The sequence below is a fragment of the Bactrocera latifrons genome, unplaced genomic scaffold, assembly GCF_001853355.1.
Source record: "Bactrocera latifrons isolate USDA-ARS-PBARC rearing strain unplaced genomic scaffold, ASM185335v1 scaffold_3, whole genome shotgun sequence".
Lineage (NCBI taxonomy): Eukaryota > Metazoa > Arthropoda > Insecta > Diptera > Tephritidae > Bactrocera > Bactrocera latifrons.
In genome coordinates, this window is record NW_017536629.1 from 1,699,350 (window position 1) to 1,722,245 (window position 22,896).

The 22,896-nt window shown below is 33.6% G+C and overlaps 2 protein-coding genes across 2 annotated transcripts in view; both read left to right on the forward strand.

The window, feature by feature from the left end:
* LOC108970337 (choline O-acetyltransferase) overlaps positions 1-22,896 on the forward strand; it is a 75,234-nt gene that overhangs the window by 23,402 nt on the left and 28,936 nt on the right. The gene's annotated exons all lie outside the window — the stretch shown is intronic.
* Positions 7,675-10,174, forward strand: LOC108970453 (vesicular acetylcholine transporter). Its single transcript, XM_018935852.1, has one exon. The coding sequence runs from the start codon at positions 8,269-8,271 to the stop codon at positions 10,066-10,068; it is 1,800 nt and encodes a 599-aa protein (XP_018791397.1). The 5' UTR covers positions 7,675-8,268; the 3' UTR covers positions 10,069-10,174.

Here is a 22,896-nt window from a genome sequence, read left to right on the forward strand (position 1 = left end):
AACTTGATTTTTGCAAATATTTTTCAAAAGTATTTTTTATGGAGTCGGTTTGATTTGTCGTTATTTTCATTTGTAGGTGTTTTGATTTGTCGGTATTTTGATTTGTCGGTGTTTTGATTTGTCGGTATTTTGATGTGTCGGTATTTTGATTTGTCGGTATTTTGATTTAGCTGCATATTTAAATTATGTCGGTATTTTGATATGTCGGCATTTTGAATTTCGGTATTTTAAGTGTATCCCATTTTAAGTGTATCCCATGGAGTCTGTTTGATTTGTCGGTGTTTTGATTTGGCGGTATTTTGATTTGTCGGTGTTTTGATTTGTCGGTATTTTGATGTGTCGGTATTTTGATTTGTCGGTATTTTGATTTAGTTGCATATTTAAATTTTGTCGGTATTTTGATATGTCGGCATTTTGAATTTCGGTATTTTAAGTGTATCCCATATTCTGTATATAATCCTACATGTGATGACCTATCGATTTTTCATTAGATCAAAAATCGAATTTTGGCGGATCAAAAAATACCAAAATTTGCGGTAAAATTAAACTTTTTTTAAACGCCGCCATTTTGTCAACAAGAATTTTTTTATTTATACGGCATCATCCAAGAAGAACCACTGCGACAGTCAAGCACCTTTAGCGCCATCGAAGATCTCATTGTTATCAAAAACTTTTCGAATAATCGATAAAGAAGTTTTACCTTTGAAGTTCCAAAAATTAAGGTATTTTTAGGCTCTGACGCTAGGTGTGCCCCTTAAAGGTTGACTATATTAACTATAAGAAAATTTCACAGAATATGTCAGAATTAATGCTACCTTAGATCACATGGAATACTTAAATCTATAAAGATAAAAGTGCGTTGAGAGAAAAATATTAATACGTATATATGTATGCACTTTTTTATTATCAAAATTCCAACAAGCAGCTGGAAATGTAAAAATAGTTGTTACTTCATATTATCCGAAAACCACTTTTGCTATGAATGCCTATGTGCGAGTATATTTATCAAAAACCAACATGAGCGAAAAAAGATTTAGCCTCATATTAATTCACTTTACTTCACTTTCAAAATTGAACTTTAATTGCCTATAAATTTTAATGTGGGCCTCAGACCATTTCTATGTGCTCACCTCTCACACATCTAACTCCACCCTAAGTATACCACCACAAATCGATATAATCACCTCCGGCCGCTAAGCAGGAAGTTGCCAATGCTATTACAATTTCGTTTGTAGCACTTTCATTGTTGCCTTCAAGGACCTCTGCGCAATTATATAATATATTCTACTTTCAATTATTTTTTACACTCGCACACATAAATTGTTATGGAAATAAACACACACACACACTTGTACACTATTTTCATACGAAAACCTTATTATATCTTCCAACAATCCATACAATTTTCAGGCACGTGATCTGAAAGGTACTCCAACGTCGCATAATGAAATGGTAGGTGAAGGCACAGTATTTACGAACGAAAGCCCAAGCAACCACCGTTAAAGTATAAATAAAATAAATTGTATGTGATGTTTGTATGTATAAGTAGATTTGAGCGAATTTGTAGATGGACCGTAGCTGACACGTATTTATGAACACTTCAAAAGGTGATTTAAGCGTTGCAAGTGTAATTATTATTATTGCGTTTGCTCTTAATTTCAAATCAACAAAGGGATATTCAACAAGTAAGGGAAAGCTAAGTTCTCTGAAATTCAAATATATATCCCACACATTTACCTATAGCACTGGCCCACATATGTAACACCTATGAGCTTGACAGGATTTGGTTCGATTCAGGCAATTTTTAGTCATAAGGTGAAATATCTCAAAAACGCTATTCATACAAGGTTTTATTTCGCTTTATTATTTGGTTCTTGAAAGAGTCATTTGAAATTACTGTGAAATAATCATAACAGAAATTTCGTTATATGGAGAATAGGCGTGGTTGTAGTCCGGTTGCGCCCATTTGCATTCTGTCATATAAAAATGATTGAAATCGGGTTAGTGGATCTCGAGACATGTTAGGTTAGGTGGCTGACCTAGAGATATCTCAATTTTTACTCAAGTTACAACTTGCATCAACGGACGGACAGGCAGACAGTCACCCGGATATCAACTCGTCTCTTCATCCCGATCATTTGTATATTTATATATATATAACATTATATCTATCTCGCTTAATTTTCGGTAATGCGTGCAACCATTAGGTAATCAAAACTATTATACTCTGTAGCAACATGTTGGAAGAGTATAAAAACAGACGCATTTGGTGATATATAATATTTATATTAATATGTAAGAGTGTAAGTGTAAAATACCTGTGGGACGTGGAGGTGGTGAAAGCGAAAATAATTTACAGTTAGCGAAGTAGACGTGCATTGGCACAGAAGTCCACTTCACTTGCACGCAACACACATTCGAGTGATGTCAAGCGTCCACACACGCTCTGTACACATGTCCTCATACATGCATGCACAGCTCCCTTTCCAGGCCACCTAGTCTCTGCAGTGGGCTGCTGGCTAGCGGCTAGCGCTTTCGCAGTAGCGATGACGCCAGCAGCGATGATGACGCCAACAACGGCTCGAATGACGTTGCGTCATTAAATTTTCATGACCATGTCGTGCGTTCCCTTTGTGTGTTATTTTCAGTTTTGTTTTCTCTGTGCACTTGGAGTTTTTGGTCATATGAACATTTTTTGCTCACTGCTTCACTGCTTTCAGGGGGTTGTTTGGTGGTTGCTGTTTAATGAGCTTGTCGACCCCCACGTATGCCATGCACTTGAGTTAATTATAAATATTCCGGGGCCAGCAAGGCAGGTGTGCTAGGAGAGCTTATATAATATCATTTATACTCTTACAGTTGGAAATAAATTGATAACATATTTTAAATTTGAATATTGAAAAGCAAGCAGCACTGCAATCGAATACAGTGTGTGCAATTAAAAAAACAGAATTCAACAGTTTATTAAGTTTTGCACCAAAATGCAATCTTTCTTAATGTTCAGGAATATCAAAATTCTAAATCTATCGATCTTCATACAGATGAGGCATATTACGGATAATTATATACATATTTTACGTGGGTTCCTCGGGTAAAAAACAGGTTTTTTCCAAATTTTTTTCTCATATAATAAATAAACTTTTTATTAGAAATTTTTATGTTTACAATCATACACTATTAACAAAGAAATTCTGAAATTGTTGGGGAAAAAATATTTTAAACTCGGTAATACAGTTTCGAGCACAAGCGTTTAAAGACAGCACACTTAGCCTAGCTAGCTTTGAGCGCATAAGTTTTCAAGGCTGTATCTCCTGGTACTCGGATCAGCTTGAGGACAATATTCTAGAGATATTGTAGAATTTAATAAGACAATATAAAAACGATTTTTGAAAAACGTTATCTCATGTAACCCCTTAAAAAATTATAATCCGCCAAGTGGCCGGAAAGGTGTAATAAATACATTCCCACTCTGTACCATAACCATAATCCATTTTTGCATCAATATTTTATATGCTTCAGAATAATAATTTTATACGCACATATACATATAAACATAATTATATCATTTTCACATAATTCCTTAGAATTTTTTAGTTAGAGAGCTCTAACAAAAATCTTTGCCATCTTTGATGATAATATAATAGGTTGTCAAAAGCGTGAAATGAGCTTTCCAAAAAGGTATAGCATGACCGGATGCAACGAATAAAACTAGAACTACAAGCTCTCAGCGCCAACTAGCGAAAATACCGCAAGACTTTTTTGACAACCTAATATAGTCATTCTACAGAAAACTTATTGCCGATTGATTTCTTTTTCACAACACTTTTTTTTATTTCTTATACAAAGTAAATTTGTATCGATTTTTTCTGTGCTCAACTGTAAAACTCTGGGCTTGCACAAATACATAACCGAAAAGTGAATTCGTATACAATCAATATACAAAACAGCGGAAGCATGAAATTTACTTTCTCGACACACCTGCCAAGTTTCTCAACCAACTTACCGAATAGTGAGTACAAATTTACCCCCACTTTGCTGGCTGTGCCCCCCACAAGCAATTCAACATCAAAGATCTGTGTTCGTGAAATGTAATCCTCACACAAGCGTTGAAATTAGGGCTGAATACAAGAACACGCGCATACAGCCGGAGCATATTTATTTATTTATTTTTTCACATTGAGTGCATTTGTGCGTTTCCACCTTTCTAACCACCTCTTTGCTCCACCGCACTCTTCACATACACTTTAAAGCTCAAGGGCCTTTAGCTGGCTGCCATGAATGCTAGAACTTGTACGGAGCTTTTTCGAATGCTTGCTCCACGCATACAACTACATTTCTAAATAATTATTTACTAACACGCTTTTCTTTCGGTGGCTCAGCATTCAGCGGCGTGTTAGCGTATTCAAGTGCATTTGGCCTGGCTCGGCCTTTTACCTACTATCTTTTTCATGCTTTTGTTTGTGCATTGTTAGCATATCCTGCTATATCCCACTCTTACGCCATTCATTATCCTGAGGCATTTTCGCATTTTCCGCATTTTCTTTTTACAAATTGTTTCAGTGGCTTGTTGTTATTATTACCAACATTTCCATGTTTTCATGTTCTGAAAACGTTAGTGCAGGGCTTAGATAAATTGCTCCACAAGGATTCATGGTTGGCTAGGCACTCGTTTGCCACATTTTGCAGCAGCACTAGTTTATTTAGTGTACAACCGGAGACTATAATACGGCGCAATTAAAACGAAAATTAAGCTCTATTATAATAGAATTTCTGTATTGTCGTATGATGGAGTACAAAATTGTTACACGCTGTGCTGTTAGAGAAAGCATGGATGTAGGCAAGGTAGTAAAGAGAAAGAGGATAAGCGCCACTCTGTTGGAAAGCCAGGTGAAGAAAAACCTGACTTCGCTTGGAATCTCCAATTGGCGTCACATAGCAAAACGTAGAAACGACTGGCGCGCTATGGCTAACTCGGCTATATGTCTACGCCAGTAAAGAAGAAGAAGAATTAAAGTTTTCAAACTTRTATATTAGCCTTGAATAAAGCCTTATCTTCCTTTCGCTCATGACGCCACGAACTAACATCCAACGCGCTTCAAAAATGTAAAATGTTCAAACTGGTTGACCGACCTAGACCTTGAAATCATCTGAAGTATATCTTCTTCGAATCTTAAATCGACTGCGGTAATCGCCGTTGCCAGTGCGCAAAGGACCATAAATCTTCCGCAAAACCTTTCTCACATAAACTCGGAACGCTGACTCATCAGGTGATGTCATCGTCCATGTCTCTGCAGAAGCAGAACTACCGGCGCTATTTTTATGACCAATGTTATCGATGTCATCGGCATCGTCATATAGAATAGTGTGCCTTTTCTATTCAGATCTCCAGCTCGAACTATTTTCTACCGAAATAGATTGAAGAAGTCGCACAATGAATAATCGCCTCGTCTGAAACCTCGTTTGGTACCGAACTCGGCTCGGAGAGGTTCTTCCCGTTCCTGACAGAGCTTTTGGTATTGTTCAAAGTCAATTTACACAGCCATACTACGTTTGGGATGGAAAAAAGTATATCTACTTAATCATATAGTTACTCAGGGTTTTTTAATAAATAAGGTAAGTTATTATTTGTACGGAGGAACTCTCTTTTCTTTTCAAACGATAAGAATAACGTTACCATACTAGGTTGCCGTGTATAACATACTCTGGTTTAACATTAAATTTTTAAAGAAACAAGTTCTATCAAAGATATAGCTGGTCCTCGATATTGCCAGTTGAGGCCTTTCGATTATAAAAAGTGCTTTACTTGTTCTTTCAATAAGCTTCCCTGCTATTACCGACTAAACCAATTTTCTATGTAGTCTGATTACGTTAATATGTTATTATGTAGATAACGTTGTACCTAAGTGAGATCTTACAACCTCCATCTAGCTAGAAGAAACTGGGTCTGCAAATCTGCCATACTACTAGACTGGGGCAAGAGACTTACTACTACTTAGGATCCACTCCACACAACTATTGAGAAATAGCTAACGAATACGGGTGTGAAGAAGTTATTCTGTGCCTCACTGCGCTCAATATTGTTGTGGAATTGAGGTTTATTATCAGGACTTGGAAGGAACAGTATAATATTCGCCTAAAAACAGAGTTTCGTTGTAGAAAATCTGATGATGGCGCTCTTTATTAGAGGTGACATCATCCATAGGATATATTTCCAATAAAGTTTTAAAATTTCACTTGGCAGAAACAGCATGGGTTTTAGAAGTAACTTTGAAAAAATACCAAGCATATTGTCATTCGCAACACTAGTCAAGCGGCACGTCAAACAATCTTCTCTCTAGAAATCAAATCAAAAATGATACCGCGTCCTTAACCGGGAAAAAATTACATTTATCCATCCCTGAGCATAAAAGAATAAATGGCGCTGAGTTGGCCGACCTACTGCCGAAGCAAGCCCTGGCAACTAAGCCTAAGATCTCTCCTTTAAAAATCAAGTTTGTCAATAAAAGCGCGTGCTTCGTCAGACGGAGCTGTTTCTTAGACAGTCCGATGCAAAATTGTTCTCGCCAGAGATAAACTAAGACAGCTTGTGGTATTTTACATAAGTATCTGCAAACTAAGATATTATCTTTACAGATTGAGATACTGTCCTATAAATATCACAATCATTAACAGAGGACCCTTACTAAGCCTTTTAGATTCAACTGGATTAAATGAAGTGTTGTGCTAACGTGAGAGGGCACAATAGATCACAGAACCCAATGCATTCCTTAACTCTCAATATATTTAACTACATTTATGTAAGGTTATCCCCGCAACCAATGAACAAACAATTAGAATCGAAACTAATTTGGTATTAAAAAGTACGATATAAAAAAATTATTTCAAACCATTTTCCTAGTAGCAAGGTATATGTGTTTATATAATCAAACAAAATATTACAACAAATATATGAATCCTTATATTTTCCACATTATTTATGTAATATTTTATGAATACTCAACAATTTTGCTAGTCATTATATAATATAAATACTAAGTCAATTTCATCAGTGTCGGAAATCCAAGCGTAGCGAGTAGTTTGTATAACTTTTATGATTGAAATGTGTGTCACTAGTGGAATGAAGAATATACCCATTTAAGAATATTACAAACAATTTTCAATAAACTTTGTAACAATGTTGTTATACCACATATGGACTGCGCAACATTTCAACGCATTTCAGCACCATTTACGTGTAATTAAATTTAGCAATTTGTAGAACGCCAACTCAATTAACTAATTTGTCATGTTGTTTGCAAAATTTTTAATCAGAAACATTCAAAGCCAATTAAATTAATTCCAATACAAACGGATAACGAAACGCATGAAAATGGACGTCCTTTCACTTCACAGAAACAACATTTCAATCATAAAATTCTAAGCTAGTTGTTGTTTTGGAACCCAGACATCTGAATGTAACGAAAACTTTTCAGAAAGCTAAACACTTTGAAAGGATTTTCCACTAAGACAGCCAAAATAAATATACAAAAAAATTTGAAAAAGAAATTGAAGAAGAAATCCAAATAAAACTCTTGAGTTTAAGGCAATAAAGCAAAAGCAAATGAAAAGTACTTGACATTGAAATCTAATGGAAATCTTGTTTCTGTGTCGTTAAAGGTTGTCCAGACGGTTGCCAACGATCCTACTAAAATGCAAAAATATGCCATACAACCAGTGTAGAGTGCAGAGGGAAAAGCTAATGTACGACAAGCCAAAAGCAGCGGCCACAAAACCGAAGTTTAACGAAAGCAACGCTAAGCCAGCACACACACATACTCACACACACCACTAAGGAAACGAACACAATGTGCCTGTTAGTAACAAAAACAAGAAGAACAAATAAAACAACAACAAAATTTAGTAAAATCACAAACTGCGGAGAAGACCAACTAATGTAAAAGTTTTTACATTCCAAACCAACTCGAGTTGAGCAGTAAACCCACAAAAGTTGCAAAGCATACAAAAACGGTGAAATGCAACAAAAATGAGATTAAAAGTTCCGAAACTAACTGAAAGTGTTTGGACTAATTATAAGACAACAACAAAGCACAGCATAGCGTTTAAAAAAGGATAGTAAGAACTAAAAGGAGTCTAGCCAGAGCTAAAGACACAACACAGCAATTAAAGTGCGCACCTGAGAGCTACGCCATATTTAGTACAAAACTTCAGCAATTCAGCAATAAAGAGCGTATTTAAACATTTCAAAACATTTAACTTAAGTCTGCTAACATGGCTGGTTCATTTCAAATACCGTTGCTCAATCTCGAGCTGCGCGAGGTCAAAGAAATCGTTTGGGAGAAAATTCAAGAGCCCGTCAACCAACGTCGTCTCATCTTAGTAATAGTCTCGATAGCGCTGCTTTTGGACAACATGTTGTACATGGTAATCGTACCCATTATACCCGATTATTTGCGTGAGATCGGCAGCTTCGATGATGACACACCAACGCCGCCGCCATTGCGTGATAATCGCACCGGTCTAATTATACCAGTGCACCACGACCATCATGGCCAAGACTCTGCCACCGGCATACTATTCGCATCGAAGGCCATTGTACAATTGATGGTGAACCCCTTCTCAGGTGGTCTCATCGATCGCATTGGCTACGACTTACCCATGATGATCGGTTTGACCATTATGTTCTTCTCAACAGCGATGTTCGCTTGCGGCCGCAGTTACAGTTTACTCTTCTTTGCGCGTTCGCTACAAGGTGCGGGTTCGGCTTTTGCAGACACATCCGGTTTAGCCATGATAGCGGATCGCTTTACCGAGGAGAATGAACGTTCGCAGGCGTTGGGTATTGCATTGGCATTCATCAGTTTCGGTTGTTTGGTGGCGCCACCGTTCGGTGGTGCGCTCTATCAGTTCGCCGGCAAGGAAGTGCCATTTCTTATTTTGGCGTTAGTGTGTCTCTTGGATGGTCTTATGTTGCTGCTGGTAATGAAACCAGTTAAAGATCAAATAAGGCAAAGTAAAGAGGTGCAACAACAAACGATTCCTATATGGCGCTTGCTAATGGATCCATACATTGCGGTCTGTGCCGGCGCGTTGACCATGTCGAATGTGGCGTTAGCTTTCCTAGAACCCACCATATCGCTGTGGATGGAGGATAACCTAACAACAGAGAATTGGAAAATCGGTATGGTGTGGTTGCCCGCCTTCTTTCCACACGTACTGGGTGTCATCATCACTGTGAAAATGGCAAAAAAGTATCCACATCATCAATGGCTGATGGCCGCCGTCGGTTTAGCGCTCGAGGGTTTCTCCTGCTTCATAATACCGTTCTCCAGCTCCTACCAAATGCTTATGTTACCCATTTGTATTATTTGCTTCGGCATCGCGCTCATCGACACAGCGCTCCTACCAACGCTGGGCTACCTGGTGGATGTGCGCTATGTATCCGTGTATGGCAGTATTTATGCTATAGCCGATATTTCATATTCGATCGCATACGCAGTCGGTCCCATCATTGCGGGCGGTGTAGTAGAGGCGATCGGTTTTACAGCGTTGAACTTCATCATTGCCTTCTCCAATCTGCTGTATGTGCCCGTGCTACGCAAGTTACGCAACATCTACGATTTCAAACCGTTCGAAAATGAGGCCAACATACTCATGCAAGATCCACCGAACAAAGAATATCAAACCTATGTAATGCACGATCAGAAACCGATTGATGGTGATTTCAAAAATCATCTCGAGTACGGTCAACAATATCAGCAGGAGCAGGAATCTAATGTGGACGATACAAACTATGAGTATCAACAACAAGATGGCGGCTACCAGCAAACTGGCGGAGGTGGCGGCGGTGGCGGTTATCAGCAAAATCAGGGTTATCAACAGCAATATCAACCTGGCTATCAGGAGCAAGGTGGTAATTATCAGCAGCAGGAAACGCGACATCTTCCACAACAACGCGTCGCAAACCCGTTCCAGCATCAGCAACAGCAACAACAACAGCAAATGAACGATGGCGGCGGCGGGAGTAGAGGCCCTACTGGTCCAGCGAATCCATTTAGACAAGGATTTTAAAATGTTGTCTTACACAAAGTTAGCGGTAATCTATGTTTGTTTTTATATCTTTGATCGCATAGTTTACGTGTTTCGTTGATTTTACAATAACATAATATGTACTTTGTTGTTGTGGCTAATAATAATACTAATACTTACATATATATACATATATATATATCTATACACATAGGTGAAAAAAATTAAACGAAAAAAAAACAACAAAAATAAAAACGAGCATATATTTAGTAGAACAAGTGGAGTGTACACTATAACCGCATGACTAGGCATACCATAGATACTCGTACATAAAGTTGCACCTGAAACATCGCAACATACATATATACGCCTGCATGTACTTATATAAGCAGCTAGATAACAGCATCTCAAAAGTAGCTAAGAAATTAAAAGCAAACAGCACCACTTTTGTATTATACACCGGAAATAGTTAAACATATATTATGATATAGGTATAACTCTAATTGGGTTAGAGGTCCAAAATAGCAATAACAATGTACGCATCATCAATATGTATAGTCTATGTCGTGTGCTGTATGGAGTAAAGGAGGAGCGCTTCTACGGTTATTGTGTGCAAGACAACGCTATTTAGTAAATATTCTCAAGCACAAATTATTAGTTTAGCGTTAAACAAATTTATAGTTTTGTTTATTATTCATTGAAAATTTAGATATTTTATGCAAAGTTTAGATATTTTACCCAAAGGCATCGGCAAGTGGGTTATGGAATTAGCCTAGAACCTGTCATGACAAAAATGTGTCATACCTGTGTATGACTGTTGCGAAAAGTGCATACAAAGATTAAGTTCATAATTTTCGTCAGACGACATATGACTGAAGTTTAGACAAAGGATTGATTTACTCGTTCTGAAGTAGAAAATAGAACACTGATTGGCCCTAACACAAGACAAGTTGTATAAAGCGCAGTCTTCAAATCTAATTTAATTTGCTATTTAAAGAAATGAAAGCATATTTCACCTTTCATACGATGGAAAAACTGATTATTCATAAGTAAAAGAATCATTTCTAAAAATTGTACCTTACAAGTGTCTTTTTTCAGATATTTTCTTTTATTCTTCAAGCGACAATTAGGTTATTTTAGATAGCGATCCCCCAAAATGACGAAGGATTCACAATTGAACCGCTAGATACAAACTTTTGTGATATTAAGGTAGAAGTAGATTTTCTTCCCAGAAGCCTCCTTCAGAGAAGTGACCATTCACTTAGATAACAGTGTGGCGATACCAGTGATACCAGCCTTGAACTCATTAGCAGTGCGTTCAAGGCTGGGCGAAGAGTGTCTAACCCCGCTATCAATGGCATCGAGTGTCTTTGTAATAAGACTAGCATGGAGGACTGACCACAGCAGAATCGGGGAAACTGTAAAACTGTTGACCTAGCAAGGAAAGGAAACCATCTAACCTAACATTCGATACAATTTTCAATCTTATCGCATGATTTCCGATCTAGCAGTGTCCAGTTAGAACTTTTATAACCATTGAAATATAATACGAACTTTGCTGAGGACGAGTAACTTACTGGGCTGTTTACGTTTTAACAAAACTTTTCGATTACACAGTTGGTAGTATCTGATCAACACAGCGCAGGTTTGGGTTTCAACCCTTCAGTAGTTACCATTCTGCAGCTGATGAGACTGAGTATCTCACCATGTAAGTTCATCAGCCTTGTAGTTTGCTACAATTACGCTGTGGTCTGGCACAAATCAGTCTAATCATGAAGTAAATCGATAAAAGAGTTCAGGAGTCGAGATATCTCTCATTAGTCATGAGCGTATGGTCAGCGTACTTAAAGTTCAAAGGAGATATTCTCTCTTAGAACTCTTTACACATTTAAAATTTATTGCATTTTTCTACTTTGTATACAAAAAAAAAAAAAAACACCTTCTCTTAAATTTTGTCATTTTTTGTAATGTAAAACTATTAAATAGAATAAGATTAATTATTAAGCGCAAAAACAAAAACAAACAATTCAAGGAAAAGTAATAAAGCAAAAATATAGTACTTTACACATTTTTGACACTGTCAAAAAACTCTTTACACAAAGTGCTTTAGTTACGGTTTAATAAACATATTTAATAACTTATACTATCTTAATATAATTTTAATATTTGGTATGACCTCCCTTAGCATTAACTAGGTGCTGGCGGCGTTTTTTCATGGAATTAACTAGCTTTTGGACGTCATATTCAGAGGGTATCTTTTGCCACTCTTCAATCACTGCCGTTTTCAGCTTTGTTCGATTTTTGGATTGCCTTTTTGTCACTTTTTTTTCAAGTTTGTCCAAAAATTTTCTATTGTGTTAAGGTCCGGGCTCTGGGGAGGTGTGTCAATCATCTTTTGGAAGTTATAAAGGAGCCAAGTCCACACATTAAGCTCTTTATGCGGGGGGTAATTATCCTGGTAAAATTTAAATGTAGGCTTATTGTCGGCAATAAACCCAAATTTTTCGGCACTCTGCTTCAAATGGGTCTTGAAAATTGAAAGATACTACTAAGCATTTATAGTATTTTCTATAAATGCCAGCTCTCCGACCCCTTTGCTGCTGATGCATCCCCAAATCATAACCGACAATTTTCCAAATTTAACAGTCGGAATGATGTTGCGCTGATCCAACGCTGTTAATGCCTTGCGCAAAACTCTAGTTGGTCCATCATTATAATACAGCATGATTTTAGTTTCGTCACAGAAAATGACATCATCACAATAATTTGCTGGCATGCTGGCCATGTTAACAGTAAAAGTATAACGTTTTTCAGCATTTATCTGGGAAAGCAGCGGTTTCTTTCGAGCAACTCTTGAAGTGTACTTATGCCGCAGAATTGCTTGGCGTACTGTTTCGTGTGAAACGACTGTGCCACACTCTTCTTCCAGCTCTTTGGCAAGGGTTCTGGTAGAAATTCGGGGATTTTGGTCGATCTTACGCATGATTAGGCGGTTATCCCGTTTGCAAATCTTTTTCTTGCGGCCACCTCCACCTTTTGCTTCACGTATGCCTTTCTGGAGACACAAAACATTTTTGATAATTCTGCCGCAGATTTTCCCAGTTGGTGATTGTAATAAATCAATTAGACTACATCGAAGGTCAATATTTTTCCCGGCATTTTAAAAACTGTAAAAAGTCGATTTATGACACGCGTTCATCAATATTTCACAATTAAATGAGAAAGAATTCAAAAAACTGATGATTGCAAACTCATAGATAGCGGTAAAGGTACCGTTTTTTTCTTCACACACACAAAAAAAAAAAAAACAAAGTATGTAAAGAGTTTCTTGAAAGTGTCAAAAATGTGTAAACTACTATTTTGTTGAATTAATATTTAACCTTGCAATATTTTGTTTTTGTACTTATTAACTAAGCACATTCTATTCAACAGTTCTACGTTAACAAATTAAGATAAAATTTAACAGAAGGTGTTTGTTTTTCTATGCAAAGTAAAAAAAATGCTGTAAATTTTCAGTGTGTGAAGAAATCCTTGACATACTGTATATGGAACATGTACTGAATAGTCGTTGGAGGTGTTAAATGTTACGTCGTCATGCTAAAAACACGGCCGTTACTAAAAATAGGTGAAGCGGTGAAGTCTTCAACACATGACGCATTACCAAGTTCTACTGAGCGTTGACTTAGTTATGGAAATTTATAAAATTATCCATTTACATAAATGTATTATTTATGAAGTTGTAATGATTCCTCTGTGAAAACTTCAGTCATGTCAGCCGCAATATATTTGTTAAAATTTTCAAAAGAAAAAAACACTTTTGTTTGTAAATTATATGGATTATATGGAAAAGTATATAAACAATGAAGCTAGCAAAACCAAAGATTACCAGTTAGACATACTAGTATAATGACAAAGCGTAGAACGAAAATGAAATCGGAAGTTACGAGTAACAAAAATTAGCATGTATTTATGTATGTAAGTACGACGAACTGGCGATTCGGTGCTGCACCGACAGCGCTAACCCCACATGGCATCAATATCGCTTACATATCAAAAGTTGCACAAAAATCTTTCGGGTGTCATTGTGAAGTGCTGCTGCCGTACCGAAGCGCACGTTTGTCTTTCTAGGTATAATAAAACAAACACAAGAACAAAAAAAATCCTCAGTTCAATTATGTGTTTAGTTTAAGTTTGACGCCACAAGCCGACATTGCACCTGGACGATATGACGCACATGTCTACATATCAATTAAAAACGTTGATGTGTTGCCGATTGAATTCACAAAGTCGGTGTGGCGGATAACGATTCTTAAACATAAGACACAACCAAGGTAACGATACATATCAGAGTCGCATGGCTCGCCTGTTAAAATTACCACAGTGATATTAATTATTGCTATTTAGCCTGTAATATACATACATACATTTATAAAAAACATATACTTACATATATTATATATATATCTATACATATATAATTATAATTATATAACTTTACTCGTGTGTAGTTTATATATCTCTTTGAAATTAAGCGATTATGTGACTATAGCATAATCAATAAATATCTACACTGGCATAAATATTTTTATTGCAATTATGCGCTAAACACTGTAGTTAATATTTATATGTATGCATATACTAGACTTATGTAAGTACGAATTATCATATACATACGTATATATGTTATATATTGAAATATGTAACGTCGTAATACCGTTATAAACACATGATTAATGTTAACTTTTCGATAGTGTTTATGAGCAGGAATAAATAACTGTAAAAGTTCTGCAATTTTTATATTTAAACTGTATGAGTATGTATTAGTTACTTATATGTACTCATTAGTATATAATTATATTAATGCAATATGTATATATAGATATGTACATGTATGTGCACATGAAGTGAGTATCGAATTGTGTATATATTTTGTGAGAACAGCATAAAAATAATTATATTTATTTTTAATCATAATATTGTATTTATCTGTAGTCAAAGCATCTTAGACCGCGTTTAAACACGAAAATTTTTCTTGCTCATTATTGGGAGATTCACTTTTAGTGGTGCCTTTCAAACAAGCGACATGAGTCTGGCAACTTGAAACGGATATTTTTAGTATTCTCGAATCTTTATTCGAAGTGTTATTTTCACTTACATGTAAAAAAACGAAATTTTTCGTGAATTTTAAGTAAATAAAAATAATGTACGTTTAAACATTTTAATGTTCTATAATAATTGGGGATACATTTTGAAAAGTTTTGAATACAATTGATCCCGTAGTCAATTTTTAGGAGGACTTCTGAAAAAAGATGTCAAGCCGTGAAGGAGATGTTTATACTTAATATCATCTCAAATGCAAAAAATCAACAAAAAATATTATTACTATGGATGAATATAAATAAAGTTCGAAGGATCGGTCGATAAAAATTTTCAAATCGATCGTTTCAGATATTTCGAAGAAATTTTCTGCAGTGAATTTTGTTTTATCTCTTCGATCGACTGAAAATTGGTTCCGATTCCGATGATTGTTGACTTGTTTGCATGTCAAACTCATAACACATATTTCATCACCAGTTATAATGTTCTTGCGCAATGGGACATGCTTGAGATCTGTTTACTGTACTCTTTTTGAAAAAAATTCATTTCATATCCAAAATATCCACCAAAATCATTGGAGCGAACTCGCGAGAGATGCCACTTGCCTTCTCTCTAACACTTGCATGACGATTTTCAGGCACCATGACCTTCACCTTTTTAATATTTTAATCAGTTAAAGAGGTCGAAGGTTATCTAGAACCATCTTTCTAGGCTTTGTACCATTCGAAGGCTTATGTTGTTTTGTGTATGGCTTTTAAGAAGATGATGAAACTCAAATGTTTTTAAATTTAATTTTCGCAATGGCAACCATAAAAAAATGTTAAAAAAAAAACAACAAACAGGAATGCCGATTAGCATAACGAACTCTTTCGAACAAGAACTCAAAAGGTATTGGCTGAACACAAGCGACTCGTTGCTATTGTCATTCCTCGTGCCTAATCAAGTAAATATTAAATTGAACAACAAAAGTCGTTGTGTGTGAACACAGTCTAAGCGAGAAGTTTCAAATAAAGATTTTGTTCGGTGAAATAGCATATAACGGATTTAACAAGCTTAACAAGTAACTTTGATTTGTTCAAAGACAAAATTATTGCATATATATTATAATTTTAAATTCGTTGCCTTCTTCAGGATTTTATCTCAAAAGTATTCTTCAACCGATGATTATTGTCAGTTTCAGTGTTATTGTATTATATTTGTAGTTAAAAATTATTAATTTTATTTAAAAGGATTATTTCCACATATCTAGTTCTAAAATTTGAATAATTATATGTATAAAATTTCTTCAACAAAAATTATAAAAAAAAAACTGTTCTTTAGCATTTCGATCAATTTCATGCACAACAAAAACCGTAAAATTAAAAACGAAGTACATAAGAAATATAGAAAAAAATTTAAAAATAATATTAACAAAATCTATATGTACATAAAGAAAAATATGAAAGGATCATACGATTTCATATTTACATACCTACCAATCAATTATTATTTGCTTGACTTTATGTACTGCACAGAAAACGCTGTGAATATTCGAGAGCAGTAGGCATAAATGTCGATGAAGTTAGCAGGTGTACCTTAAATGTGAATTAAATAATATTAAATAGCTAGATGTGCTATATACACACACACATTTGTCACCGAAATACATACATGTAAGAACAGTTATTAATAATACTATATTCATACGCGTAAATAAAAAGGAGTTCATGTAGTTAAAAACCGTTAAAAACACTTCGTTTCGTCTGCACTTGGCCAGAACTACACAGATAATCCCCGTTCCCGTTCTATATACAAAACAAACACAACCTATACATAACCCAAGCGAGTGTATACACACGCGAAATGCTTTACAAATAATTATACAAACACATTTTTATCTATAATGTTTATAAAAGAAAATTTTGTATTATACAAATATATATTATATTATGACTTCTAGTTGTCAATTTGAGGTAATTTGTCAATATTTTATAAACTCTACCTATTCAATTGTATCATATTTAAACTTCACCCCTGCCCATATATTTCCGAAACAACACTATATACTATACATAAATACAAATATATATATAATGTATTCTGATATACTCATAATTGGATGAATTTTAAATTACAAAATGCTAAAACATTTACAAAGCGATTATATAATATACATATGTAAATAATTATCTACATATGTATTTATGTATAATTATTGTATATGTTTCGACGCAGCAAAATGTTAAAACCGTAAACATATCAGATAATACGGCCATTTAAAAATTTTTAGCACTATATACAACACATATATCCATGTATTACAAGCAATAAGCTAAGTAAATACATATAAATGTAGGTATTCAGAGACGCATGTAACTACATTGACACACATATGCACGAATAAATGCTAAAAATATATACATGTATGTAGTACATCATAGATATATTAATATGCACTACATACATCACATAACCTCAATTATTATGCAGTTTTGTTTCGTTGATTTTGAAAATTGCTTTCCAAAGCGGAAATTGCCTTAGAGTAAAAATTATTGTACTTATAAAATATTTTAAATTAATTAATTAATTTTTTTTTTTTTATTAAATTATTGATTTTTTAAGTGTACTAGAGTATCCATTACCATTAAATTCGAGCAGTTGTTGCAACACCATCAAGTCAAAACTGCAAAGTTAGAGAGTCATTTTGCTCCGCTCTAGACATTTCTTGCAATCTTTTCGATCTGTCAGCCTCATCCTTCGATCGTGAGTAGAAGTGACCAGTTAGTATTCCCATCATATCCCTACAGTCTCTTCTATCGAATGGCAACAGAAATTTTTTGTATTTCCGATCTACCAGACATTGCACATGGCTTTTGCAGTTTTGCACCCAGGTAGTTCGTTCGGGTTTTAATTTTCTTTGATCACATTTTCCACAATTTCATTTCCTTCGATGCCTTTGTGGCCTCGCACTCAGTAGATGGGAAGTTGCTTTCCACTGTCGCCCGGCTCTTGAAGACACTTCCATATACGAGGTTACTGCCTTGATTGCTGTTTGGATGTCTACGTAGATGTTAACTCTGGAATTGCCTGAAGGTGCATTAGAGGTCTACAGATGGCCTATAGATGGCACCTATGCGCATACGTGTTTTTGAAATAAGATTGTTATTTTTGCTGATCGTTGGATTGGTAACACCACATCAAGCAAGTAAAGCTTCAAATTCAAATTATCTTTTCTAAATGAGGTTGCATGGCGTAGTTAACTATTTCAATAAAACTCTCATGAACCATTTAACTTTAAATTTAGTTCAGACCCATCTTGTTTTCATTGAAAATGCGCTGATTCGCCGACGGATTCCCTTTCTAAATAAACTTTTATGCTTTCTCACAAGGGTAATGCTAGGTTAGGTTAAAAATTTCGATCCAAAAAGAATCTCTCTCGGATAGCCTACAATACCGGTCCGTTGTGGTAGCCATAAACTCTTAAAAACTGGATCATAAGACCCTTACAGCTCGACAAAGCGCTTTGACCCTGTTTAAAATTTATTGAAACTACTAATATTAGTGTAATGCTAGTCGGTCAATAAATTCTAATTCATTGTGATATTTTTCCTGACGACTTCATAGTTTCGGTGGAGATAACTTATGTATACACTTCTGTTAGTGTGAACTTTTGGGAAAGCTTTTAAATGCAGAATCATTGGAAATATTTCTGTTTGTTATAATTAATAACTGTTAGATTGACTTCGAATCTGGTTTAAGAAGCGGCAATTAGTTGGTGTGCAATTAGATTGCTGAGTGATGTATAGTAGTTATTTTAATTAAATTTTTTGTTATATTTTAATTGATCTACACTCATTGTACAAATTAAGACACAAACAACCAATTATCATATATACATAGATATACATGTGTTACCTACATACATATATCATACACATTTAAGTAGAACATATTTACATGCAATTATATGAAAAATGTAAGCGATTACAAAAACAAAAACAAATCATGACAAAATCTCCCATCAAAATGTATCAATTAACAAAAGAACAGAATAAAAGTGAACAAACCGTTGAAGTGAATAATGTAAACACATGCAATTATATATAAATAAATATTTCTGTATATTCCAAGTTTCTACATAATATGCAAAAATTTAGACTATGTGAAAATTAATTATAGCAAATTAATTAAAAATAAAAAATAGTGCAAAACTATAACCGTTTCTATTATATTTACATATAAATTATTGTAATATGTTTAATAAAATGGATTTTTAAGTAAATAGAAGAAAACTATTAAATTGAAGACGACTTTATGTTGGATGTTCATAAAGTTTATATAAGTAAGTGTAAATACGATAATATAAGAAAAATAAGAAAAATTTAGGCACCATCAACTAAGCGATATTGAAAACAACATGAAATATCTTAATGAGGCATAACTGATATATATAAATACATTTCACACATACTCACACTTGAAAGCAATATTTTGTATGTAAGGTAATGTGTATTATTCCAGTAATATTTTTTTTATGTAGCAGATGATTTTATAAAGAAATTAACATAAATATTCTAATGACGCATTCATACCTAGCAGATGTTCTCAGTTTTTTAGCAGCTCAATTTCGACAGAGACTTTTTTATTTATTCAATTTTCAGATATAACCAATATATAACCATTATATAACCGATATATAACCATTTTCTAACCGTAACTCAAATTTTTGTTCAATATGGAATTTCTATTATATCGTTTTTCCTTCGCCTGTTAACTTATGAAAAGTGATGTTTAGGTGACGATTTTTATTAATACAATTTTTTTTTTAGTTCACCTACAAATCTTTTTAAATTTTCGAAAAAATTGCATGGATTCCATAACCGATACATTACAAATCTCAGAGCTTAAAGTGATATGAAATATCATTTATAAACACAAAATAGTAAATCATTTATTTACTCGCCCATAACAGTTCCATATAGACATATGTGGTTTTTATATACGATTTCGCCAAAAAATATCAAAAAAAATTATAATGAACTAAAATGAAACAAAATATGCTTCCACAGCAAAAATTATCGACACTTCTGCAAGGGTATAATGCATATTAATACAACTATAAATATCAGCAGAAAAAATATAAATATTTAGCATATGTACATATGTACATTTATACTACATACCAAATACTAGAAATGTCCTTAACACACCTAACGCCCATCACACTCATACATATATGTATATGAAATTAAAAAAAAAATATTAAAGACAAAATACAAATCATAGTAAATCATAAAAATAATTGTAATTAACCAGTTTTAGCCTGAGTATATAAAGTAAATTAAGGAAATACAAGTTTATCTTAGCAAATGTGCCGGCAAAGTGTAATATTGAGTAATAAGTGTATTAAAATTATTTAAAATAAAACGAAAAATAAATTTAATCAAGCAAAAAAAGATATGTAATAGCAACAAAAACTAATATTTAGTTATTAGCAAATATTTAAAATAAATTAAAAAAGATTACAATTAAAAACACATAAAACTATAAATAAAAATGTTATAAATATTATTGTAATTAAAAAAGAAAAAAATAGTGAAAAATGTGGTTTTTTGAATAAATTAGGGCCAACCATGTTTGTTTTTTTCTGATTTTTTTTTTTTTTGTTTTTGTTTGCAACATTAGTTGGAATTGTAGGAAGCATTGTTTTTTTTTTTACTACTCAAACATATGGGTATTCATATCTGTAGCTAAACATTGGTAGAGATACCAGTTATCATAACGGTTAGTTATGTAATGCGTACCAAAATAACCGCCACTTAGTGTAATGCGATTTAGGCAAAGTATATTTATTTTATTCATGCAACAATTTTCAATATTCAGCCATTATGATTCAACATATTATGATTTTTATTTTATTTGCGAAACGAATTTCGATATTCAGCGTGTTGATAGAGATATCAATTTACGAAAGATATTATGGGAGCGATAACTGAATATATTTTATAGCAAACGAAACATATTCACGAGATCGTCGCTGCTCATTGGATTAACTTACCCAAACAAACCATTTTAGAAAGTGTTTTTTTTTTTTTCAAAACTCTCTTCTTCGTTTATTTGCTATTTAAACTATTACAAGAACAATTGAAGTGAAACTTGATTTGAGGAAATTCTTTACCATTTTCTTAGTGTTATAAACCGTTGGCTGTTCCGTTAGTTGTTTAACAAAATATGTGTGTGTTCTTTTGCTATGCCACCGGTAAACTTAAATACTGTCGAATGGCATTCATTTACTGAATCCCGCTTTTTATACTCTAAAACAAAGTCATAACTAGTAAATACAATTTTTGGAATAAAAGGAAAGAAAAAGCGAATATAATTTTGGAAAAAAAGAGAAATAAAGTAAATATAATTAGAAAAAAAAAGATAAAAGAAATACAATTTTGAAAATAATAAATAAATATTGTATCTAGATACGAGATTTCAAAAAAACGTTGCGTTGTCTTCGCTCTTACTCAACACATTTAGGAAAATATTAAAAATTTAATAGATCATTTAAAAAATTATGAAAAACAGTATATTGCTTATTAGTACAATTAGTTCGAACTATATACTATCTAAAGTTGACATTAAATTTCCAGTTGAAGCTTCATAACCTGAGTATATTCTCTAAGATTTTATATTTTCAATAAACTACACTAGTTAAATGCAAACAAAACTTTAATCAAGCCAACATAATTAATGAAAAAAATAACAAAAGTAAATCATAAAATAAAATCTCAGTATGTGGACTTAAGTGTTGATGTGTTTGTAATTTGTTGCGCAAAAACTATGAAAAAAAAATTACATTTACTTAATTTGTTGTAAATTAAAACCTACATACATATGTAAGGAAACAGTTGTATTGCAATTTTCGATTAAAACAAATAATAAAAAAAAATTTTATAAATATGCACATTTGCAAAGGCATACAGAAAATTATCATAAAAATGAGGTCGGACTGGCAATAGAAAATATTAATAACACCATTTGAAGTTATGAGTAAAATTTGAATCATGAATACATGATTAATTACAATGCTTACGCGCAAGTGTATGTGTGAATATAAACGAATTAACCGTAATTTTATCAAGCTGTAATTAATGTACCATACACTGCAAACAATAAATCATGTGAAGGGTATCAACATCACATAAATATTTACATACAAAGTGTTAACTAACAAAGCATGCAAAAACAAATTTTCTTTGCAAATTCATTATAATTTAATAATGGCATTTAAGTATTTGATAACAAGAAAATACTTACATATAAACACAAAAATATGTAAGCATTCACACACGAACACATACTCACATATTATAACTGAATTCTTATATTTAACTATTATTATATAATCCATATTTAATATAATGCAAATGTTAAAGTGCAACAATGTTCAATAAGAAGTTCTGTAACGCGTGGCAGGCTTTCCAAACTATTAAGAAATACAAAAACAAAAACAGAATCATGGTATAAAACATATAGAATATGCCCACAGATACGATGGATTATATAAACTCTGTAACTATATGATATCGTAAAAAGCAGCTGCAACAAATGGAGTAAACATACTATTAAAATATAATTGTTAATCAAAAACAAAAAAAAAATATGGCAGTGTTTTATTTTCTAATCAAATACTTTTTCTTAAGACTTACCGATCTGAATGGGGTTAGATCTCCAAAAAAAAAACTATTGACCATTTAAAATTCCTGTCAAATTTCGGTGCGTAGAACACACAAAAACTTGTGG